The sequence below is a fragment of the Thalia democratica genome, chromosome 6, assembly GCF_965202585.1.
Source record: "Thalia democratica chromosome 6, ktThaDemo2.hap1.1, whole genome shotgun sequence".
Classification (NCBI taxonomy): domain Eukaryota; kingdom Metazoa; phylum Chordata; class Thaliacea; order Salpida; family Salpidae; genus Thalia; species Thalia democratica.
Genome location: NC_139170.1, coordinates 12,638,170 through 12,663,982, shown reverse-complemented (window position 1 = coordinate 12,663,982; position 25,813 = coordinate 12,638,170). Strand labels below are relative to the sequence as shown.

The following is a 25,813-nucleotide window of genomic DNA, read 5'->3' as shown; positions in this document are numbered from 1 at the left end:
CTGCCAAATCTACAATCAATTATAATTAGTACTTATTAACAATACAGCCATGAAATACTATCTATACCTTTGATTTAAACACTGTTACAGTTAGGTGTGTAGTTGAAATTGGATGTGTTAAAGAAAACCCATAAATTTTTAAAATAAATATTTTGAACAGTCTTGAATGTAGCTTTTTTATTTTTGTAGTTGTTAAACTGTTTAAAAAATAGTTCAAAGATGAAGTTACTTTTATAAGTGGTTAAAATTTGTTATAGTTTTTGAAACTTGTAGTAGTACTCTAAAAATAACTAAATACCTCAAATAGTTTTATTGACTTTTTGTTGAACCTATAAAATAGGTATCTATCTCAATGTTAATAATATCAAAAGTTAGGAATAGGAGAGCAAATATACAACAATATTTTCAACTAGTGTTTTTAATTCAATCTACTTTTTTTTTTAATTCACACCCTGTGGAGCTCTATTGTAACAAAACATTATATGTTCAATAAAAAACACTAGTTAAAAGTCTTGTTGTAATAGAAGAACCTAAAGGTCAATTTAATAAGTTATTAAAAATTCTATTTTGTTTAAGTATTATATAACCAAATTTCTTATTCAAATTTTTGAATGAAGAACTTGTTAAGTAAACTGTAGTTTGATCATAAATTTTTTCAACTCCGTTTTAAATATTTTTAACATCTACAACAAATAATTTTTAGCTTTGTTTTAGATAGTTTTCTACTATGAAAACAAGTAAAGAGACTGTTGACAAGTTCTTGAATTTTGTAAGTTTTTTTTTTTGTTTAGAGGTGCATGGTTCCTAGATTACTAAATTCAAAATAAGTTATTTTTGATTAAATAGTAGTATATTTGTGATAAATCATTTTTACAAGAAAACTTATGCATGTAGTAGTAAAGTAGTTTCATGCAATGAAAACATATCATAAAATGTAATGAAATTCATTGTATTCATGTAATGAAAACAAATCATAAAAGTGTAGTTTCATAAAAAAACTTATCTAAATATTGTTTTTTTAGGTATTAAAAAACGTTTAGTTTTTAATAATATATATAAAACGATCTTTTTTTTACAGCTCATGATAATGTACTAACTTTTAAACTACTTCTGATTTATTAGTGTTTTTTACAATATAAAAACTGATTCTTTTAATAATTTATTTTACTTAATTAATTTAAACCTTTTTTCAATTTTACAAAACACTCCAAACTAGATAAAAATGTTAATTATAAAGAATATTATAGTTTATAGCACTAAAATACAAGTAATTTTTTTGTGCTAACTACTACAGGAAATTCTATGTTTTTTTTTTAATTTTTATTTTTGAACATGTTTCTTTTACAATTTTGTCTAATTATATTCCAAAACTTTCTTAAGTTTGTTAGTATTGTTAGTTTTTTTTATTTTTAGAGCTTAAAACATTTTATTGTAATGGTATTAACATTGTTTTGTATAGAAATAACTATTTGCATTATAACATTAAATTTTTACAACTTTGGTTAAGTGTGCTTCTTCCTTTAAAACACTAAAATTTAAATATGGTTTTGTTAAAAAGTTTTTTTGAAGTTGTTTTAATTAAAGTAATTTCAAACTAGTATTAATTTTTTTAGAAAAAATCAAGCACTTCTATTTTTTTTTATTACTTAATTTAGTAGTATCAAAAATTAGTTTAAGGTTATGTAGGGTAAGAGCATTTAATTTTACAAAAATAAATGTTGACTCTTATGTTAACTTTAATCTTGTTTAAAAAAACTATAATTTACATTTTGTAGAACAAAAAAAAAGTTGATTAAAATTATTAAATATAGCCATTTTGTTAAAAATATCTGATACAAACAATGGACCGCATTTTTTTCACTTTCAATTTCATTAATAGTTACAATAGTTACATTAATAGTTTAAAAAAACACTAAAAATATATCTTATCCTTCATTTTAAGCTATTGACCTCAAATTTTTAGAATAAGTTTTTTTCATTAAAAAAAATTCTATTGTAACAATTTAAAAAGCAAAAATAAATAAAATTTTATGACCAAAAAACAAGAAAAAGACAATGTTTCTTTAAGTAAAAGATATTTTTACTCAAGTTTAAAAATATTTTACAATAGGATTTTTTATTATTAAGTATATATTAAATTGTGAAAGTTTTAGAAGATTGCCTAAAACTTGAGGATAACATATACTTATAATGAACTAATCCTTTTATGCCTTTCTAAGTTTTCTCTTCCATAGGAAATCTATTGAATTATAAGAACCGGTAAATAACAACTGTTTGCTAGTTAAAGTTTAGTTAAAGGATATTCAAATAAAATCAACATCTAAAATGTGCCATTCACCTCATACCCTTAATTCAAAGCCTTTTATAATGTTAACATTTTAATTGTAAGTGTCCAACCAAAGAAATTGTTGATAAAGTCAGAATTACTTTAATCTCAGAAAATCATGGCTAAAATAATAAAAAATTCTAATAAATTAGTCAAGTCATTTTTAGGTTTCTTTTATAACTGTAATTTAAAATCAAATTAGAAATCTTTGCAAAAACATCTCTTTTTCAAATTAATAGTTTTTTATTCTGCTTTTTAGCTAAGCATCAATAGAAAGTTATATGTATTTTTTAAGTTTTAATAAAGAAAAGGTTTTTATAAATATGTACTTTTATAAAGGAAAAGTTCCATACATGGTAGTGGTAAAAAAAAAGTAATTAAGTAGTTGCATTATAAGTTATAATAACTACATACTTACCATATTTAAAAATTGTAAATATTATGTTTAGCTAGTGTTTCAAATACAAAAAGTGTTTGTACAAAATATTTTTCAACTATTTATCATGGTGTTTAATTAGTTGTTTGATTTTTTTTGATAACATTTATGTGTTGTGCTTTAAGCTTTTTAGTTAAATACCTTTAAGAATTTTTTTAGTGTTTTTTAGCTTTTTTATAAATTACAAAAGCAATTTAAGGTTTAATATTTTTATTAATATTATTTTTTAAAGTTCAAAAATAAAGTAGTTCAAAAGGTAAAAGTTATATTTAACCTTTATTAAAACTGTAAACCCTTTTTAACAAATAAGTTTTACAGGTTTTGGTGTTAATGGTAGTAGTATCTTGGACTTACGCCCTGTACACAATAAGCATCACATCAAAAAAGTACTTGCAACAAAGGTTCCCAAATAAATAATGGTCATCACACAAGAAGATTTAAGGAAGGCCACCTGGATCCAAGACCTCTGTCCAGGCATGAATCGTTTTAACCTCCATGTCATTGTAATTGCACCTAGAAATGTTGCTCGGACCACTGCCAATGGAGGTCTAGTTAGAAGTTTCAAAGTTGGAGACAAAACTGGCCAAGTTGACATTACAGTGTGGGGTGATTACTGCGACCTGATTAATCCAGGGGATATTTTGCTGATGCAAGATTGTTATTCAAAGCTGCAATGGGATAGACTGACAATATACAAGTAAGCAAACTAAATTACTTCTAAGAATATAAATAATTATTCAATTTCTATTGCTAATGGGTAAGTTTGTTTGTTCCATTGAAAAAAAAGTAAACAACAGGGTTTGCAAAAAAAGTTCCTAGAAATACCTGGAAGTTGATAATCTAGGCTAAAAAAGCTGGATTTTTGAACAGATTGCTTGAAAAATGAAGGAGGAGATAAATTTTTATTAATTCTTAAAATTTCCAAGAAAATTGACCCCAAGTATTTGTGGTCCATACGTTTGTATCGGAAACTTTTTACAAAAAGTAAAATATCTCAAAACTTAAATGATAATTTTGAATTCTATAAAAACTGGCTTGTAGTTTGTATTTAAGCTTTCATATAAAAACCAAACTTCATTTTTGTAAAAAAAAAGTGTTTTACCTCCCCTATGGCCTTAATTTAGTTTTTACTATCACCACAAACAATGGGCTCAAAAGCGGAAGCAAAACATTGTTTTATTGACTACATAATCTAATATATAGAAATTTTGAAGTAGTGAAGTTCTACTTTCTAAAACTAGCTAGCTTTTTTACTCTTTAATAATTTCAGAAGTTGTGTGAGTCTAAATGCAACCAGTTTTCTTCTATTTTGATTTTAAGTTTTACTCAAAATTTAAACTTTGTTGAAACTGGTTTGCAAAAACTTAATGCATACACATGAAAAACTTAAATATAGCTATTCTTTTTAACTATTTTCTTAAATATGGTATTGTTTATTTTAATTATAGTAAAGGTGTTATCCTGACACTAACTCAACTTTTTTTTGGCTTACTTTCTTTAAACTTAAGTAAACTATGCACTGCCCAGTAGGGTGGTCATGAAAGATGCAGTTGAGATTTTCAGCAATGATAAATATTGCGACCATCACAAAAACGATTTTTTGTTCAACTTTCTATACAACAAGCTGGTTTGAAGTAGATTTTACTAATGTGCATCTTGATGTTTTTCTGATAAAAAAAATAAATGACAATAAGTTACCTTGCTAAAATTTTAAGCAGTAAATAACAAGAAAGTCCTAATAAGATTTTAATGTTAAGGAAGAATCACGTTCAAGTATATTATGAAAAATTTATAAGTCATAAATTCAGTTAGTGCATACTTTTTATTACAAGTATGATGTTGTAAGACCAGATAGTACTTGAAATATAAAGCAAGTTCAAACCCTTCATAATTGTAAACATTTGAAAGGTGATGACGTTTTTATCACAAATATATATAGATTAAATATACTCAATAGTTATTAATTATAAGATAGAAAAAGATATTAAATTGTTTGCGTAACTGTGTAACAAACATTCAAGAAATCTATTTTTAAGACATTAAGTTGAAATACAAATACATTTTGAAAATTTATTAGTTTATTAAAACAAAAGGTGTATTTATATTTTAATTGATCACACGCTCCGACCCTGTCTAAAAATAAATATGTATATCTAGAAATAAAATATTTATGTAGAAGACAAAATTAAAAGTACACAGGTTTAAAGTAGAATAAAATAATTCGAATACAATTTAAAGTACTAGTACAAAGATTAAAAAGTAATAAGATGCACTAGATAAAGCAAAGTAAATATTGATAATAAAGCATCTCTATTATTTATGATACGCTTAAAGATGCGTATACTATTTGTTTAAATTTATTACGCTAGCAGCCTTAGAAAAAAAGTATATACTGTTAATTTTGTGTTAATCTATTGCTTTTTTATGATAAGCTTACTATATATTTTTTATAATTTTGTTTGTTTTAAATCTTATCATTAATGATCTGTTATTATGCAATGTATTATATTATGTAGTACTACTATTTTGTTAAATCCACATGTACAGAGCATATAAATTGTTAAAGTTTTTTGATTTTCTTACCTTTTTGTAAACTAATGCTTAGTGTTTTTTTATGTTTACTAAAATATATTTAAAATACAATTAATTGAATTTTTTTAATTTTATGAGTTTGTAATTATTATTTTAAAACATATATCTATACGTAATTTTTGAAAATAACTTAAGCTTCTTAAAATACTACTTCTTACTAAAATAAACTACTACTTATAATGTTAATACTTATACTGTTAATACTTATACTGTTAATTTTTTTAAATGTTTAAAATCTATGTATTTGCATTTTTCATCATAAAACGTATGCCAAAAATAATTTCTTGAAATATATATTGCCTCTTATAATACTTAAACATTTTAGAATGAAACTGAAAAACATAACGTAAAGAAGCACTGTTAGTTGGAATAATTTAGTACTTTAAAATATCTAGCTATCTTCCAACAGACTTGTTTAGCTTGGGTCTTAAAAGAAAGTCCTGAATAACTTCTATTTCTTACATTTTCAATTCGAATCTGTATATATGGATATACAACATAAAGCATTAAATCAAGTAGTGATAAAAAGTAAAATGCTTCATTAATATATTTGGCCAAAAAATACATAACATAGAAAGACTCAACCTTTGATTAATCTTATAATGATTTTTTCTTTCTTGTCAACTTCTAATATAAGTAATATAAGTAATCAACTTCAATAATTGATTTAATTATTGATGAAAACTGACTGATAGTTTATACAACAAGCTTTTGTATACGCCCCAATAGTAATTTTTGGCTATAAATGCCCTATACTATTCAAATTTCAACAACAGTTGTTTATCTTTAAATAAATATGTATATATTTGATAACGTAGTCTTTATGTAATGATAAACTTATGTTTTTAAAGTATTAAAACAACTTTCTAATACATTACCTATACTGCTTCTATTATTGTAGCCCCACTATTTAGTGCAAATCTTCTTATTTTCACTTCTTTCACAACTACTATGTTGTTTTATATGCAAAATTTTGTAAAGCACAAACTGAACACAGGAGCTTGAACGGCAGCATAACCAAGGTGGGATCGTTCACGATGCAGTACGGAGATCGCGACTTCAGTCACCCCAACCCGGAATGGATCAAATGGCAGGCAGAATGGGACAAGCAGAAGAGAGATAGAGGAGGAAGCACCTAAAATAAAACTCCCTTCAAAAGCACGGTCAGCAGAACCAGTTGATATATTTGGAACTCGTAGGAAATTTTTATTGTCGGTATTTTGTTAATTTTGAACTTACACTGTTAAGTAATATTTGTTGTTTCAAAAAATTCCTATCTATTTTCATGAGTAATTTTCAGATAAAAGTAGTTGTTTATAAATTTTTAAACCATATAAGTTCTCAAAGTCTTTTAAAGAATTAATCAGTTTACAAAGAAAATTTACTTTCTTTTGTATCGTTATGTTAAAACTTAGATTTAAAAAAACAAATATAAATGAGTTGACTTTTATCTACAATAAAATATGTTTTGTTCAATAAGCAGTAAGTTTTCTTACCTCTTTAAGAACATTTAAAACTCTCATTGTGTGCTTCTGTGCCTACCTGAATTTTCTTTTTTAGTTTTTGACCAAATTTAAAACTTTTGAAACTGTATAAGTACAATTTTTATAATGTATTTCTAATACCTCAAACTTAAAAGTTTTTTTATTCCACTGTTATTTTTTATTAATGTGTTAAACAGTTGTTCCATGCTAAAATAAATATTTAATATTTCTTTTTTACAACTTATTGACGTTTTTCTTGAATGTTATCGCTTCAACATTTTTAGTTTTCAAGAAGAAATTCTATTTCAAAACTCAAAGTAATTATAAATTTTTGAGCAGTTTGTTGAAAATTGTAGTCAAAGTAAAGTTAAAATTTGTTATAAAATTAAGTAGTCAGATTGACTGAAAAATTACAATGTATTAAATAACTAGTATTGTAAGTGTTATATGTTATTTACATAAACATAGCTTAGTCTCATCTTATCATGTCTCATTCTCCTTTCTCAACAAAACAGTTCTAATCCTAGTAATTTCTTGCGAATTTCATCATCTGTTAGTCCAGTTATATCTACTTAATAATAAGTAATATCGATATATTTCAAAACTAAACTGCAGGCATTTTAGACAAAGAAAAGAGCAAATTGTTGTTTTCTATTGTAACAAGGTTGCCACAGAACCTGGAATTTGAGAAATTTAAAAAAAAATGGAATTTTAGACAAAAATCACTAAAAAACCTAGTATTTTAAAACAATTTTTAATTTTAAGTAGTAAAATTTTTATTTGACTCATAAAACACTATCATATGGATAAAAAAAAATTTGTGATCAATTTTTTTTTGAAATAATTTAAAGTAGCTTTATAGTATCTTTTCACTGTTGTTATGCTATTTTACACTGTTTTTCACTTAAGATCTAAATTAAAACTAAAATAGACTCTAAAACGTGTACTTTTAAAAATCAGTGGCAATTGTCGTAGCTCCTTATATGTCGTTTCGTTTATTTCGATATATTTACATTAAGAAATTCTAAAAATCTTTATAAGACAAGCTGTGTTTATAAGGTAATAATACAAGTATTTTGCTGATAGAGCTATTTAAGTCGAACACATCAATAATACACAGATGGTTCAAGTGATGTAATGAAAATTTGATGATTGAATTCAGCAAAAAAAAATTCCTGTTTTAACCTGTATTGAAATTAAATTGAAAGCTTTGTATAGTTTCAAGTGTTAGATTATGTATTTTAGAATAAGTTTAAATTAAGAGTTTGATTTAAAAAAGTCAGGAAAATTTTATTAAAAAGTTCAGAAATTTTTCTCAGCATGATCTGTGGCAACCCTGTTGTAAACAATTTTTTTAGCTGTGGAACTTAGACGACGTCATAACTTTTTTTATTTGTTTAAAGTTGGCCTTGAGAAAAAAGTTTGAAAACCCTGCTCTATAATCAATAATCTTGTATACGCTGTATTGTGGCGTAAATTAAAACTAGTAGTTGCGCATTTTCAAGCTTTTTTTTATTAAGTTGATCATCTAGATTAATTAAATTTTATGACTTGTTATGAGACTTCATATAAACTGAATTTATAGGCATTAACAATGTGTTATGTAGCTAGGAATTCTTTTGGTCCTTTATATCTTTTTTTCTATAATTAGGACTTGAAGTTAACTCAAGTTTTTTTATTGGGTCTCTGCTTTCCTGATACCAATGGTAGTTCATTTACGCCTTATTATTCGATGGGCAACATAACTGTTGGCAATGCATATACTTTTAGTTTTTTATTTCAAGAGACTAAAAACCAATTGTTACCAGACAATGTCTTGGTTTGTAGAAAATAAAAGGGGAATATTTAAATCAATTTTTTACTTAAGCTTATTAAAGCAAAAAGTAAAGTAAGTATAATTTGTTGCTATAAAGTAGTAAACAAATGTAACAAAAGTACACCTACTAAATAAAATGAACGCAAGAAACTACAAATAAAAAAGCTAATTTGTTCCGTATCTTTAAACTAAAATTATTTATACAAATAAAAGTTTTTAAATGAAAATCATTAAAAGTTCTGAAAAAAGTTTATTTAATTCTAGTACTAAATGATTAAATTCTGCCAAAGTTTATTTATTTTTGCTGCTATTTTCAAAAATAAGTCTATTAAGTATTTTTTAGTAACACCAATTCAAATATATTTATCTAAAAAATTGTTTTACTTCTAGAATTTAAAATCTGCATTTCACAAAAACATATATTCCGTAAAATCTTAATGCTTATCAGTTTGTTCTCTTTAATTTTTCTTATTTTTTATGAGTTTAGTACAATTGCTACTAGTTTTAATTTAATTTTATGGTGATTTAGCAATTCTTGTGAACATGATTTTGCTTGCTTAGTAAAGAATTTCAACATAAAGTACTTCAAAAATTTTTCAATACATTTGATTGTTAACTTAAAAAATTAATTTTTTGTGAAAATGTTAAACTTCAGCATATTTACATTAGTAAAAACACCTTTAGTAATAAATCTCCATTCTCAAACAAATTGCACCGTTCATCACGTACAAGTTTTATAAACAACTATTACAGTTTCTACTTGTTTTTAACGTACTTTCTTAATTATTCTAATTTTTTATTGTTTAGACTTATTCAAAAGCTGTGCATACTATAAAAAATAAACACTGGAAAATATATTCTGTCCACACTAGGTTACATTGAATAATAATTGTTTCTTAAAAACCTACACAAAACAAATATCACTTACAAAACACATTTTAACTTCTAAGAGTTTTGTGAACTGTTAAATGATTTTTATAATTTTTGAACAATTTCTAAGTTCTGGAAATGTTTGCAATTAAACAGGTTATTAAATATCGAGCTGTGTCTGTCAGTTCCACTATCGTCCTCAGAAAACTTGTCTTAATGTCTCTCCTATGTAGTAGAGATGATCTGATGTGAAGAGCAAGTGTGTTCAAGGATGACATTCGTGTTAAATATTTACGAATATTTGCTTTTATTGTTGAAGTATGTCAGTTTGATTGCAATGTTGTATTTTTGATAAGTAAAAGCTATTCGTTTTTGGAATCGTAACGAGAAATTAGATTTTAGGAGCTTTTTTTGTTAATCAACTTATTTAATAAAAATTTTCTAATAAATTTCTGTTTTAGTAGCTAACAATTTTTTTGATGTATTAAACTATTAATTTAATTTATAATAACTATTTTTTCATTAAATCACAACTAAGCATGTTAAACACTATTGTAGAACTTTGTTTTAAGCTACGTACTTTGTGCACTTATATGAACCGTTTTCAACATGCGTAGAATACAAGTAATAACTTCAGTGAAACTTACAAAGTTTTGTTATTCTTTATTTTAAATAATTATGAAAAACCACAAAACTATCATTAATATTTCAAAAAAAATATTTAAGACATATAATCTCTTGTTTTTTTTAACTAAGACAATTCAAAAATATTTTTTTGTTATTGAAAATACCATCATACAAAAGTCGTTGATTTTGAATAAACTAAGGTGTTCGTACAAAGTTAAATGTTTTTACATTTACTTTGTTGAAAATTTTTTGTAAATGTGTTTTTAACAAGTGCAAAAGATGCAAAAAAAAATTTAATCATTAAGTCGTCAACAAGTTCAAATTTACTTAAAGTCTTTATGGTTTCATACTTTATCTTTTAATATCCACGTTACAACATCTTTACGTGTTAACTCTTACAAATTTTAAGGTGAAAGTAAGAAAAGTTATCGTAAATGATAAGTTGAAGTACTTTATTTAATGTTTTTAGTTAAATAAAACATATTTTTAGAAAAGCCACTTTATTTCAGATATTTTTTTTATGAAAAAGATACAGTTTTAATATATAATAATAATGTTTTTTTATTGTTTTTTAACTATAAGTAAAACTAAATGATATTTAAAAGTTTCGTTTTTGTTTACATAAATTTACAAATTTTACTTGTAAAAGTTAATGATGTTTACTGTGATTAAACTTTTACTGTTGCTTTTGTTTAAAGCTTATTTAAATATAGTTTATTCATTGTTTTTAAACAAGCTCTAAATGTGTTTTTTAATATAAATCAAACCTAATAAGTTTAAATTTATAAAAAAATAACTGTTGACTTAAAAAAAAATTTACATAGACTAAGCATTATTCAGTGCTGTTTGATGTATGGAAAGTGTAATGTGCTACGTATGTAATGACTTAATATATGACCATTATAAGACCCAATGGTGCGTTTAAAACTTTTATTTGTTCGTGTTAGAGTGAAAACAGGACTGTACTTTTCATTTTAGCTTATGCAAACGTTATAAAAAGTATTTTTTCTTTTTTTTTTTTTTTGACTGACCCAAACAATTTCGTCTAAATTACTATTGGTAAATTTACGAGAAAATAGCTAGATACAAAACTTTTTTTTATTTATTATAAAGCTATAATTTCTAAAAAAAAATTTTATACTAAAGGTTTAAAATTATAGTACATTTTTGTTATTGTTGTCAGAGCATACTTCTAAAAAGAAAAAATCAAATTTAAACAGCACTTGAAAAACTATAAAGTTTTAGTACTGATTTTTTTTAGAGAATATAAAACTATAACTTTAAAACTGATTAAAAAATCATTGATTTTTTTATTTTTTGTCTAAACAACGGATAAAATACTCAGTTGAAATATTTTTAGCTTATTCCGCTTAGTAATTAGTACATAAACACTTTCTTATTCCCAGTAGACTGTATACCATTATAATAAAATTTACGTTGTTCTAGTAATACTTAAACAAGTTTAGTATTTCACCGACAGAGAGTATAACAACATGATCGTATACAAGTGCGTCATCACCGGTGACGAGATGACCAGCGACGCGTACAACATCTCACCGCTCCCCGATCAGCCTCTCCTGTGGAAAGTGTCGTCGAGAGCTGAAAAGGAGGAGGAATCCGAAGTCGTTCTCGGAGAAGAAGAATCTCCTTCCGAAGGATCAGGATCGGACGTAGATATTGGCGAAGGGGAGGAGAGCAAAGTGATTGACATCGTCGACGGCCCGAGGCTGCAGAACATCGAGTCTTTCGTGAAGACTAGTTTGGAGGACTTCAAGGACGCCATGAAGGGATTCACGGAAGCTGCGAGAGATAAGATGGAGCAGGGAAGAGAAGAGTTCGAAGGAGGGTTGGAAAGAGCGCTGCAATACTTGTACGACAATTTGCAGGACTTTGAAATTTACGTGGGCGAATCGATGAACAAGAAAGCGTCGCTGGGTTTTCTAAATTACGAGGAAGATGGAGTAACCCCCTTCTGTATATTTTTCAGGCATGCACTCGTAGCAGAAGAGTTTTAATTTTGTTATTTGTTTGGTAGTATGTGAACAACTTAAAATTTTGAAACATTACATATTAACATTATAAAATGGCCAACAAAAAAATTCTGAGTTTTTAACTAGTAACCTATTTATAACTCAACTTAAACGTTATTGATACTTGTTGAACGTTTAAAAACATTTTTTACGTAAGTTTCATAAAAACAAACATTAAAACTGTTTTGTGAAAAATATTTAAATTTGAATTTGCTTTTTATTTTTTGATGTAAAGCCTGTTTTTAGTTTTTAAGAATAAAATAAACGAATTTTTTAAATTTTGTTATCTCTTTAATTAGAGTAAAATCGAAGTTGACTTTCTTTATAAAATATATTGAAATAAAACTTAACAGCTGTGTCATTAAACTAGATTTTTGTGTATACCTAAGTATAAGTTATATATACTTTCATAAATCCCTGCAATGAGTTAATAAAATCTTAAAAGTCTACATTTACAAAATTCGACAACTTCTTCTTTGTAAGATGCAAAACAATATCTTTATTGGTATCACACAAAATTCAATGAAACAGCTGTCCGTGGAAGTCCAGGTCCTGCTCGGTTTCGAACGAGTCGTCCGACACCGCCTCCCTGATCCGGATGTCGTGCTTGTGGGCGCAGTCCCAACCCCGCATGAACGTGTAAGGGTTCTTCCCCCTGTACTCCCGCTTGTTAGTCCTGTTCCTGTCGTACCGCTCGTACAAGCCCTCGGCTTCGTCCTCGCACTTGCGCAGCTTGTGGCGCAGGTCGCCGGGGCCGGCGAATATGGGGGCGGCCGTGTGGGGGTCGCCGTTTTGCGGGTGCACGACGTCGAACTGGTTCCAGCGGTCGGCCAGGTCGACCCGCGGGTCGTCGTCGTGGTTGTACAGCGGGTCACCCCTCTTCTTGCGCGACGCGAAGTTCGGGTCGGGGTGCGGGCTGAACTTTTCAAAGGGCTTGTGACACGTGGTGGCGCCGCAGAGCTGGGCGACGGGCTCGAGCACTTTGAGGAATTCGCGGCGGAAGAAACCGCCGTCGTCGGGAGTCGTGTCCTGCTCGCACCACTCCTGCATGCCTGAAAAAAATTTTAAACTTTTAATTTTAATTCATTAACTTGTGTTTTACAGTTCCTCGTTTCTTTTACAATTTTTCTAAAAATTAAACGGACTAAAGCTGTTTGATATTGTTAAGTTTTGATAACTTTGTTACTTTAATGTTAAAAAATGGTGTTTTTGTGAGAATAAGTTACAATTTAGCCATATAGATAAAGTTATAAATTACGATAAGGAAAAAATATGCATCTTTTACCAAAAAAAACAACTGTAAATAAGAAAAAATTTTGTGTAAAAATAAATACATAACTTAAACTAGTTAATTAGTTTTAAAGTATTTTTTGTTAAAAATGTGAAGCAAATTTAAGCTGGTCTATAAATTTTCATACTAAACAAGTTTCCATTGAAAAAGTTCATCAAATATAAAAACAATAGAATTAAAGGTACTATTCGTAATAAGATAAAGACAGTTTTTTAGATTAGTTTTAAACCTTAACACCAAAAAAATATTTAATTATGTTTTGAAGAATTGATACGATGATTTTATTTTCATTTTGCTTGTTTTCCTTTAAAACTCTAAGAAGGCTTTACTAATTTCAATTCAAAGTCAATTGAAAACGTTCCTTCACTTTTTGTTATAATTATCTTGATATTCTTATCAGTTAAATTTTAGCTAGTTTTCCAATTATTCAAAGTAGTTACGAGCTAACCAATTCAAAAGTGCAAAAAAAATAAAAACTTTATATAAATGTTCTCTATTTTTTTTGTTTGTCAAGTATATGTCAAACCTCCAATGTGGTGCTTGTTGATGATGACCTTGCCAGTTCGGTACGGCTCGCAAAAAGCGCGGGAGTTGGGCAGGGGGTTGCATCTTGCGGGACGTTCCCTACATAGTTTCTGTTTTGTTGCTACGTCAGCAGGACGGTGGAAGGTCTTGTTTCTCTCAATGCCCTGAATGAAAAAATATAAATAAAATAAAAAGCTACCTGATATTTTTTGTAAGTTACTAAAAACAATATTTTTTTAGTTATAACAGTTGTTACAAATGAATAGTATAAATAAACTAACTTTTTAAGAACTTATTTAAACTGTAACGCTATCTGCCCTGCGTTGTGATAATAGTTAATAAATTTACAAAATAACTAGTTGTAAACACTGACAAGTTTAAATTTATTAAAGCACTATGACGTTTGCTTAACGACGAATTTTTAGTACAAAATGCTATTCTTGTTGTAGCAACGGTCAGTTTTATTTATAAACTCTTGTTGATGACATTGAATTTAAACTTGTCAGTGTTTACAACTAGTTATTTTGTAAATTTATTAACTATTATCACAACGCAGGGCAGATAGCGTTACAAAACTACTATTTTAAAAGTGAAAACATTTTATAACACCTTGCAGTAGAACATTTCAAAATCAATATCTATTGTAATGTAATAATTTCACGAAGTCATAAAGTTTAGCTGCTACGAATAGTGGATATCAAGTTTACTTCAGTAACTTTTAGAAAAGCTGTTTTTATTATCAGTATTATACAAAAATGGTGTTTTTAACTGCTCATTTCTTTAATTTGTTCTCCTCCAAAAAATTTCTTCATGGATTTTTTCAACATATTTCTAGTCATAAACTTTCGGTTGAGCTATTTTTTTAATAAATGTGGTAATAATTACAACTGACTTTTTTTTATCTTAGCTTTTTTTAGCTGGAATTTTATAAACATAATGTAATACAGCAAAGGTGAAAAAAATACAAATACCATTCTCAATTACTCAGGAAAATATCGTAGTATTGTTTATACCAGAGTATTACAATTATAATCATGAAAACTTAACTTCATTTAGTTTAAATTTGAAAAAAAAAACACTGATTTTTTTTATTATTTGCTAAATAAACAACTTATAACTTTGAAATAAAGCAGAAAGATGTAACAAATCAAAACCGAAAATCAACCTGGAAGTTGTGAATTGCCTGCTGGAAGAAGGGAGTCGTGCTTTTGCAGGTCACCGTCTTCTGCATGGGGGGAAGCTTGCGTCGGTTGCCGTGGTAATCCGCGCGGTTGCACGGGTAAGTGGGAGGAAGGGGGAAGTTTCTCGGGTTGGCGGGGTGCCTCGGGTCCAGGTGCAGTATGCGGGCCGGTCCGCCGCACTTGCACCTGCAGTTCTTGTCGCATCCGCCCATTTCTCACAGTCCCAATGACGCTCTTGCGTCCTAGGAAGTTTTCTGCGGAATTTCCGAAGTTTCGGGTAAACTGTTTCAAGTTTCAGTTGTTTTTTTTTTGTTTGAGTTTATCATAAAAATGCGGATTTTTATAAGTTATTATTACGTACTTGTGTAGCAACCGGAAAATCTTCATTTAGTGTTGTCAGTTTCAACAATTTTTTTGAGCAATGTTATTGAAGAATGGAATTGAAAAATAAAAAAATTTACTCGTAATTGCATTATGTTAGTAAAGTTTATTCAAATACCAAAAAATTAATTACTTATAGTTTATCAATAAAGTTCCTAACGAAACAAGTTCGTTGGAGTAAACAACAATTTGCATAGTACTTACTTTATTCAACTGACACATGTTTATCTGTGTTGAACAATTGACACAGTTTCACGAACTTCTGAAAAAATAAGTACTGCAAAAAGATTAAACACACATGTTCATCTTCTTTTTCTTCTATTCTTTCTGCATTACCTATTTTTTTAGAGTTCCATGCAAGTTTTTGTTATAATTGTAAATTTTATTCGCCATTGGTTGTTTCGATAACTAGGATTTAAAATATACTGTTTAAGGATAATATCTCATATAACTTTAAATTACTTTACTACTAGTATTATTAATAAACTTTATCTTTAACTTTAAAGCAAAATAAATTAAAAAAATCAAAAGCTATAAAAAATACTATCTTGAAGTTTTTAAGCAAATTAAGAAGTTTACCATAAAATTGTTTATTTTATTATCATTTTCATGCATAATTACCAAATTCAAACTTTTTTTTTCTAAAGGTTTTTTGGACAAAGCTCGATTCAAAAGTGAAAATTAAATTAAAGTTTTGTAGTGATAATTAACATTGAACTTTTGAATAGTTCAAGTTTCATCTACTTTTTTTAACTTTCATTTGTTTTAGTTATATTTGATACTAAACAGTGTTGTTATGATTTTTTTTAATAAATCGCTTATAAAGTCAAATTTTATTTAAATTAATGGTATTACTCGATTATATTCACTATTAACTGTAGTAGTTGGTTGTAGAGTAAACTAAAACGATTATATGTTTTAATTTTATGCAATGCAAATTGCAACAAAGATATCTAACTAGTTTTAATATTTAGTAATAAGTTTTTTTTGAAGTTATTATATGCTAGTCCTTAAACGAAAAGTATTTGTATAAAAAGAAAAAGTAATAAAGCTGTTAAAGAATTGTTAGCATACAAAAAAAATGTAAATTTAACTTTTTTTTGTATGTTTATTATTTAACTTGCACAGTTCAAATATTAAGTGTTTTTTTTTGTGTGAACGAACCAATTCATTTTGTTAAACTAATTTTAATTTAAACAACTTTTTATATAAATTGATAGTAACTTTCTGAAACGCATTAAAACTTAATTTTTAATTTTAAACCTATAAACTAAACAGACAAAGATTTGTTAGTTTGAATTTTTATTTTTGAAAGGTAATAAAGACAAAGTTTTTAATTTTTACTTTCTAAATATATTTCTCTGATAAAAAGTAGTTTAGAAAGTATAAAAACTCAGATTTTTATTTTATTGTTTATTGAACGATAAAAAAAAGCGCTCAAAAAGTTTGATCTAAGGACTTAGTGTACAAAGGAACCTTTCAGTTATCAAGTCGTACACCGCATGCTTATAAAGTTTCTTACGAGCTTTTACACATATTTTTTTTTAATCATTTAGATATTTAAATCTTAAGCAATAAAACAATCAGTTAAACGAAAAAAAGAAAAAAAAAAACTGAATTTTGTGTTTAATGTACTATGGATCTTGTTTAGTAACATAAGAACTAAAATATATATAACTTTAAATTGACTTTTAAAAAAAGATAAACAACACTAATAACAAACGTGTAAATACTTGAATTATAAGTTATAACTTTTTTAAACAAAGTAAAATGTAGTACGCTGAAATATTTTTACAAATTTTTTAATAAGAGTTTTGTGCTAAAAAGGTAAATTTTATTTTATTTAATAATTTAACTTGAACAGTAAAAACAAATTTACATTTGAATAGTTAAATAAACTATTTTAAGATTTGTTTAAGAACTTTAAAAAAGTGATTTTTACAATAACTGAACTTAACTTTTATAAATGAAAATATAAAGATAAGTACTGTAAATTTATGCTTTTAATAAGAAAAAAAACAATAAAAATTTTAACAATAACAAATTTCCTTCTATTTTAAAATATACGTTTTTTTTTTGAATACTTGTCCAAGTCTAAAACTGTAATAAAAGAAAGCAAGCAACATTTGCAAACATAATATTAATTAATTTAATGAAGTTACTAAACTAAAAAAAAATCATGCCCAAAAATAGCTAATAATTTTATCTAAAAAAACAAATGCAACTACAAACTATTTAAAAAAAATGAGTTGAAAGGAAAATCTAAATTTGAGTTTCAAATAAAATTTTATGCAATTGAAGTTCTTTTTCGAACTACGAAACGATTGAAAAATCATGGAGATTTTTAGTTGAAACTGCCAACTCATTTGTAATATTTAGAGTGGTTTTGCCCGCAATAATGTCTTCAAACTCCTTTCTTTTACACTCATCAATTAGTTCCAGCTCGGAAAATTCGTTTCTGGTCACCATAGTAGTACGGGTGTTTGTTAAACTTGACAAAAGATATGTAGTCAAAATAAAGTCTGCCAGAAAAGTCAAAATAACCACAGCAATGTTAGTTGAATAGCGTTGTGCGTGTTTTAGTTCCACGAAAGGTAATACAATGAGCCATAAAAAAACAGTAGGTTGTAGAAGGGTAACAAAAAAACAAGATATTGTGTTGCTCACTGTCGACTTGCATTGCATAGACAGCTTGTACGTGGTAAAAATTTCTCTAAATGTAAAAGTTCTCGTTTCAGAAACTCCAAAGTCACCTGGATATAGCATCATCTTAATTTATTTAATTTAAAAATAATAGTTCTCCAAAAAGAAAGCAAAAAAATAAGTTGTAACAAAGCGTATTTAGGCTATAGAAAATTTTAGTTTCTAAAATATCAATAAAAACTATGAAAATTAAAGAAGAAAATTATATGACCATTGTATAGTACATCTTTTGAAAAAATTAACTTTTTATAAGAACTATTATAAACTGAGTCTGTATAACCGACAAGTAGTTAAAAAAAAATACTATAATACTTTCATGTTCTGTTTTTTTTCTAAACCGACACGATTACATTTTATTTTATAAACACATAATAACTACAATACTTTTTTTTAATCATATATTTTAAGAAATTAAAAAAGTTAAGAACTTTAAGATTAAAATAGTGTATATTGTTTTTAATTAAAATTATACCTAAGCACTTGAATAACACTTTTCAGCTTATAAGTAAAGCTAGATATTAAAAAAAAACTATTAACGTAAGTCGTACATAAAAATTTGACAATTAACAACACACCAGGTACATGATTTGATTACTGAACAAAAATAATTGAATAATTTTTTACACATACAGAATGTTGTTTAGTATTTTGAATACTTTTTTAAACATAGTTTATATTCTATAAAACGTTATCTGCCACTAGATGTAATTTGTCTCTTATGAATAAAATAAATACTTATACTACACTTTTTGGTATAAATCATTGTGGGTGTAAAAAATCTAATACAGTTCTTACACGCTTTCCCGGCCATGTTGGGCAAGCTTTTTTTGTAAATAAGGCCGGATTAGTCTTTTGGCGGATATGAAAAAAATATTGTTTTTTTTTAAATCCACATGATTAATTTTATGCAATGCATATAATAAAACGTACACTTAATTATCTGTTAATTTAATCTATTTTAATTTTCTTTAACGAAGCAAATAATTAAAGCAGACAAAAAAAAACTAACAAAAATTTTTCAGCTTTAAAATAGTTGATTTAACGAAAACAAATTACATCTCAAACAATTAAACAAGTATTAGAACTCTTTCTGAAAAAAGAAAGAATGGAGGTTTGCGTGACATAACTTTCTTGTTTCTTAGCACTCACGGAATCGGACAAGTTGTGAAACACTTTCTGGTGCTTCTGTTTTTTTTTATTCGGCCGATTGTGTACTAATGCTTAAGTAAGTCCTGGCAACATTCTTAAATACAACCCAGTTTCATTGCAATTGAAGTTTGATGTTCTGAGTAGCCCTCGGTTCAATATTTTTATAGCACGAAAAGTATGAACTATTACATCAAGTTTAACTTTTTTAGAATTATCACGTTACTATAAACTGCTTGCTTTGTTGTTGGAAATAAGTTAGACATTTATAAGTAAAGCGTTGATTTTAGTTGAAATAAAACTACTCCTCTAAAAAAACCCTTGGATAAGCGAGGAAGCACTGTACTTGAACTTTAATACCGTGTATAACAATCGGTGTAATAGTAGCTTGTTTTTTTTATAATAAAGTTAAAGCGTACAATGTATACTATTTAAGTTACCGGCTGTTTAAATACTTTGAATTTAAGTTAAGTTATTGAAACCTATTAAAAATAGTTAAGTGTTGATATAACTATCGAAAAACTATTATACGAATGAAAAAAATAGAAATATTTCTTTTAAACATAGTAATAAGCATTGTAGGTTTGAAATAGTTAATAGTTTATTAACTTTTGTTTAAAAACTTTTTTTTTGTGTATCGAGCTTGTTGTAGCATTTTAAGAATAGTGTAACAACATAGCTATTTGATACGCGTTTTAAAATTTTGCTGTGTCTAGTTTTAATTATTTTATTTCTAACTTTTCTGAATGAAAAGAAAAACGTGTTAAATATTTTTGATAAATTCACTTAATAGTGTAAATGTTTTCTACTGTAATTGTGTTAAGATGTTTTAATTTAACTTAACCTTCGTAGCCTAAAGATTATCTGAATAATTTTTTCCAAGTTTTATCTTTTACTTTTTATAACAATCTGTTGAAACTTTGTAAACTTTGATTGTTCTCATGCAAAACAGATGTTAAATTTAAAGTATATACTTTGTTTTATGCAATTTGAAAATTAAACATACACTCTGTTGTTTTTTTTTTTTTCAGTTAATAACTTTAAATCTAAAGTTTTTTATTTGGATATAAAACTTATTTAAATCGAATAACTTGTTAAACAAACTACTTAAATGAACTAATAAATTTTTTTTTTGAATTTTACAATAAATTTTTGAGCTTTTTTTAATCGAAACGTAGTTGTGTTTATAAACTAAAGAACTATAAACTGTGTTTGCAACATGATTTTAAAGAATTGAATAATTATAAAGCAACTAAAAAAGTTTATATATGTATTGTTGAACTACATTTAAAAGTTGTAGATAAAGAAAGCACAAACTTAGTTTAAACACTTGTTGGTGTTTCATGAGTTTTCTTTTGTATATAGTCTTATATGTTGCTGTTATACTTAAAACCTAGCGACAATGACTCTCATATATTATAACAATTTTAAGTATTTATCAAACTCTTAATATTATCATCATTACAAGTTTTTTTAAATATTAAACCTTTAAGTTTGTTTTTATTTGTTAATATTAGTGCTTTTAGCGAAATAAACAAATTAATCAGTGAAATAAAATTTTCTTCGTTTTAGATTTTTTATATTTCCTTTTAAAAATTTAATGACTTTAATAAAAAACTTTCAAAATATATTTCTAAAATGAGTTTTGCGGCATTTTTGTTAATATAATTTATACTTCAAGGATATAAAAAGAAAAATAAGGATATGCACTCAAACATTTTATGATGTCATAAGGCTGGCCTCAACTCATTACACTTGAACTTCAAGTGTTTGCTTAAGTTTCATACACAGATATAAGCAAGATTTTGTGCTCTCTTTAATTATAAAGTCATAAGATTGCAAAAACTTTCATGTAAACTAGCTTGATGTATTATTACTATATTTTTTTACAACAAAAACTCTTAAGATTTTAATTTTGTATTGAAAAGGGAGTTACAAAAAAAAATATAATTTTTTTAACAAAATAAAACTAGAAAATTTTTACAGCTTTTATTTATTTTTTGTTTAAACAAAATTAAGTAGGAGATTAATTTAATTTTTCCGATTGTGTTCCTTTTTTAAACTTTTTATTATGTTTAACTATAACATAACTTTAAGATTATATCTTATAACCATCTACTCTATTTTAATATTTCTTAATGATAATTCCTATAAATTAATAAAAACTGATATCGATACGAGTAAAAATATTCTAAAAATTCAGATACTACGTTATTACGTTTTTACTTAAATTTTCTGAGCTCAAACGCAAGTGACTTACAACAAAAATGGAAAAGGTTATTGCAGTTTTGCTTTTAACATTTTTCTTTTCGGATGCATTTGGTGGAAGTCAAACTTGTAAATCAGTGACAACCACGACCTGCGACCACGACTCCCTTTCTCCCTCAAGCCCTGACCAACCTATAAAGCGTGGTAAAATGGGGCCCAAAGGAGAAAAGGGCGAAAAAGGACCTGGAGGAACTGACCAAAGCGTAGCTGTTTTAAGAATTACCAAAATGACAGCAAAACACGACGAAAAAATCAAAGTACTTCAAAATTTGAAAGCAGTACACTCTTCTCAGTTGTCAGAACTTTCTGAGCTTTATTTGATGCAAAACAAAGCGCTGTTGGTGCAGAACAAAACTATTGAAAGTTTAGTTGATATGTTACAAGTTCAAACCAACAAGATTAATTATCTCGTGAAGTCGGTAAAAGAGCTTAGCAGTGAGTTTATGTTGAAGTTTGAAAATGTGAGAACTAGCGCTAAAAAGTAGCATTATGAGCTAATCTTTTCTAATAGCCAAAATGAAGTAAAATTTTTAAATCTTATATGAGTAATTTTTGAGCTGTTAACCAGTTTGGAAAATGTTGTTTTGCACCCTCATTTTTTACAACTCATCGAAAGTATTTCTTCAATTTAAAGTACTATTTAACATTGTTTTATCTACATTTACACACTAGATAGTTTTGTTAAACTCTAAATAATTTGCAGCTTGTGAAATACCTGATGTTAAGCTGGCTAAGAAAAATTCAACTTCGAAAGTAGCACATGAAACTACAGTAAAATATTCCTGCGAAATTTATCACAAAGCTGAAGGTGAAACAATACGAAAATGTGTTAATGGAAAAATTGAGCCAAGTTTTCAGTCAAATCCCCTTGCTTGTACCAGTAAGCTGATTTTAAATAGCAAACAAAGTATTAAGCGTGTATGGAAGTTAGCACTAAATATAAACTTTACTCGACAGTACTCTAACAATGTTACTGGTACTTGTATTTATTTCAATTTGAAATATCAAAGGTCTACTAATATTTTTAAAAAATCAAATAATAACTTCTACATTTATTACTATACTCTTAAGTTTTAAAAGCTTGTTTTCACCTTAAATAACATTAAGCTGTGTTTTAGAGTACAAGCTATAAATCCATACTATTAACAGTTTTTGAGCTATGTAACTTAAAACATTTAAACTTGAATACAATAAGTATAAAGACATTTTTGAAAATTATGAATACTTAATTTATAAAAGAAAACCTTTATACAGGAAAAACTATGTAGAAAAAACCCTTATTTTATAGATTTTATATATTTTAGTTCTCACATACTTTGAAACATATTGTAATTTTTCATGCTAAAGTTAATTAGTAAAGCTTGAAAAGTATATCAAACACATGTTTAACTATAAAGCTGTTACTGTACTATTTTGTTTAATTTCTAAATAACAGGGGAAAAAATTACTTGGAAAGCAGCGAAAATGTACTGTGAAGAGTTTGACCTTTCCATGACAATCACCGGTATAGAAACTACTGCAAAAAGAAAGTTTGTAAAAAGTATTAAAAAACAGTTTAAAAGCAAAACTCTTTTTCAACTAAACGTGTTTTCAGAGAGTTTTGCAGAACGAACAAGTTGTCTGGATGGACGTGGATTGGTATGACTAAGGAAAGTGGTCATTGGAAGTTTTCAGATGGAAGCAGTCTGCCTGGTAATTTTCAGTTTAGCTGGAGAGCCGGAGGTTCCGATTACACCAGAGGTTCCGACTACATGGCGGTTTACTGTGGTGAAAGTTTGGACTATGGTAAAATTTACAACCTACCAGGTACAAACGTGTTTTCTTTCATTTGTCAAAATTAGCACGTGTTTGTGTTATACTAGTTTTCTTCAACTATTTTTTTGGAACGCTTTATTGAATACCAGTGCTTATAAACACTGTCTTTATGCTTTTAGTATATTTCTCTTGAACTCTTGCATCAACTATCGCTTAAAATGTTTACTTTTTTAATTAATTTCAAAAGCAATTATTAGATTCAACTTATTTTTTGGAATTTTGTGACTTTGAATGTACTTTTTCTTTAAAATGTCTTCATAATAAAATGTTTTTTGTAATATTTTGTTTTATACTGTACAAATTACCTATTACACATATTTAACTTTTTTATGTTTTTTTTTTACTTTTTAATGAACGCTTAATTAAAACTTCAAACTTTGATCAAGTTGTTTTATACAACATTTAATTAATTTTGTTTCTAAATTATATTAGCTTTACCTAATATTTGTAAAAATCTTTAAGATTAATTTTTACTTTTAACCCTTCAGTAAATTAAGTAGTTTAGAAATAGAAAACTTTAGATTTCAATTAAGATTTATTATCTAACTTTTTTTAATTGGTCATATTTCTAGCAGTACAAAACCGATGTTAACAAATGGTTCTTATTACTTCAAAGAATTGTTTAATTTAAAAATTATGTTCAAAAATTTCCAGTTTATGACAAATAATTTCTATCTGGCTTAAATGATGTCTATGTTTCCAAGAAGTAAACATTCTGTAACTAAACAATATACTAAATTATTTTCTCTTGTTATTTAAAGGTAAATTTCCAAGTAGGTAATTTGTGAAAGCTTTTAAAATACTTATAAAGTTTTAAACTTAGAGATAATAAAAGCAATAAAAATAGCACAATACATCAATATATTTCTGTAAAGTTAATTTTAGAAAAGTATGGTATTAATTTTTTGAACGTAACTTCTAAATTAAACAACTATTTAAAGGAATGAGAACCGCTTGTTGTAATTAATTTGCAGGATAAATCGTTGATATTTTTATTTTTTTTCAAATCAAGATAGCTTTAATTAATGTAAATTAATTTTAACTGTCTTTTTACTGCTTCTTTTTACAACATAAGATACACAGATGCATACTTTAATTTCTAATAAAAAAAGTAAACCTAGTGTTTTCGAAATTCAAACTTTGTGATAATAAACGATCAAAATTTATACAGATGAAAAATCAAGTTAAAATTCAAAATCGCTATCTACACTGTAGTTGAAATAAATTAAATTAATAGACATTTTATGTTTCTAAACTTAAGTTTTAGCTCAGGGTTTCCTAAACTCATTTTCATAATCGCACTCCTGTTTTATTATTTACTCATATACTTTTTAGCCCCTTAATAGTATTTCTTCCTGATTTGCCTATTTTGTAGAGCCCTGGTTTAAATCTAATCTCTGGAAAGATTATTAAAAAGCAATGAAAGTTAATAAAAAATCAAACTAAATCTAAAAGTTCTATACCTACCAAAATTGTTAAACTGCTCTCTCTCGTTTTAACCTTTTACTAGTTGTTATTCCTGACTTAATAAAATCGCCCTGAAGCAGGCATACCCTTGTCAGCTTATATATAATAAAAATGTTGAATTAGCACCAACTTTTATTACACAAAAACTGCTGATTTATTAATGTTTAGCTGATCAAGGATTTATAATATTCAACAAAATAATTTATTTGCTTTTAAATTAATAAAATACAGTACTTATCTTTACAAATATTGTCACTACTTATTATGAACAATATAAGCTTAATTACTAAAGGTTTTAACTCGTGTGCAAACACACAAATTTTAATTACGTAATTGTTTTTGCAGTAAACTAAAACCTTGGAATTTCGTTTCACTAAGAATTTTTTAGTAAATAACTTTTATTTTTAATGTTAATGCACAAATGTTGTTGGTTAAAAAGAATGAAAAAACCTTAAAAACAATAAAAAATGCTTTTGTCTTCACAAAGTTTAAAACATGGGAAAACAAAAAGTTGGTGGAGAACATTAAACTTTTTAAGTTCTACAATAAAATTCGGAGTTTATTTGTAAAAAAATTAATTTAAAATAAATGCAATGTTAAAACGGTGGCCTAAATTAGGACCAAGCTGTTTATACAGTTTAAGTGAATCTATAAGTAACTTTATTTGTATAAATCTGAACTCTTTTGGCTTTAAATTTTTTAATAAACATTTGTTTTATACAAAAGTAAGTTAATTTAATACTTGAATGTTTTTACTTTGTTGGGTTTTTTTTGACGAGGAAGTCCAATTATAGCAAAATTATTTTCTTGGTAAACAAAATACAACTAATTAAGCATTCGACTGTGCTGTTTTTA

General features: G+C 26.5%; 3 protein-coding genes across 4 annotated transcripts; all 3 read left to right on the top strand.

The window, feature by feature from the left end:
• The first annotated feature begins 703 nt into the window (after window positions 1–703).
• Window positions 704–6,628, top strand: LOC145838577 (SOSS complex subunit B1-like). 2 transcript variants are annotated; one of them, XM_082946192.1, is made up of 3 exons: window positions 704–769; window positions 3,081–3,459; window positions 6,352–6,628. In XM_082946192.1, the coding sequence occupies exons 2-3, from the start codon at window positions 3,179–3,181 to the stop codon at window positions 6,491–6,493; spliced, it is 423 nt and encodes a 140-aa protein (XP_082802318.1). In that variant the 5' UTR covers window positions 704–769; window positions 3,081–3,178; the 3' UTR covers window positions 6,494–6,628. The 2 variants fall into 2 exon arrangements, with proteins under 2 accessions (XP_082802318.1, XP_082802319.1); XM_082946193.1 differs by lacking the exon at window positions 704–769 and having other exon boundaries at window positions 2,991–3,459.
• A 5,016-nt stretch (window positions 6,629–11,644) lies between these two features.
• LOC145838740 (uncharacterized) lies at window positions 11,645–12,166 on the top strand. The gene has a single exon (XM_082946363.1). The coding sequence runs from the start codon at window positions 11,645–11,647 to the stop codon at window positions 12,164–12,166; it is 522 nt and encodes a 173-aa protein (XP_082802489.1).
• A 9,449-nt stretch (window positions 12,167–21,615) lies between these two features.
• Window positions 21,616–23,866, top strand: LOC145838518 (uncharacterized). The gene is made up of 4 exons (XM_082946128.1): window positions 21,616–22,111; window positions 22,380–22,556; window positions 23,112–23,205; window positions 23,271–23,866. Exons 1-4 carry the CDS (start codon window positions 21,676–21,678, stop codon window positions 23,515–23,517), a joined length of 954 nt encoding a protein of 317 aa, XP_082802254.1. The 5' UTR covers window positions 21,616–21,675; the 3' UTR covers window positions 23,518–23,866.
• Window positions 23,867–25,813: the final 1,947 nt, after the last annotated feature.

Coding starts and splice junctions, on each gene's coding strand:
- LOC145838577 (XM_082946192.1), top strand. CDS start 3,179: ATGGTCATCACACAAGAAGATTTAAGGAAGGCCACCTGGATCCAAGAC. Junction 3,460..6,351: donor GATAGACTGACAATATACAA/GTAAGCAAACTA, acceptor AACTGAACACAG/GAGCTTGAACGGCAGCATAA.
- LOC145838740 (XM_082946363.1), top strand. CDS start 11,645: ATGATCGTATACAAGTGCGTCATCACCGGTGACGAGATGACCAGCGAC.
- LOC145838518 (XM_082946128.1), top strand. CDS start 21,676: ATGGAAAAGGTTATTGCAGTTTTGCTTTTAACATTTTTCTTTTCGGAT. Junction 22,112..22,379: donor GTCGGTAAAAGAGCTTAGCA/GTGAGTTTATGT, acceptor AATAATTTGCAG/CTTGTGAAATACCTGATGTT. Junction 22,557..23,111: donor AAATCCCCTTGCTTGTACCA/GTAAGCTGATTT, acceptor TCTAAATAACAG/GGGAAAAAATTACTTGGAAA.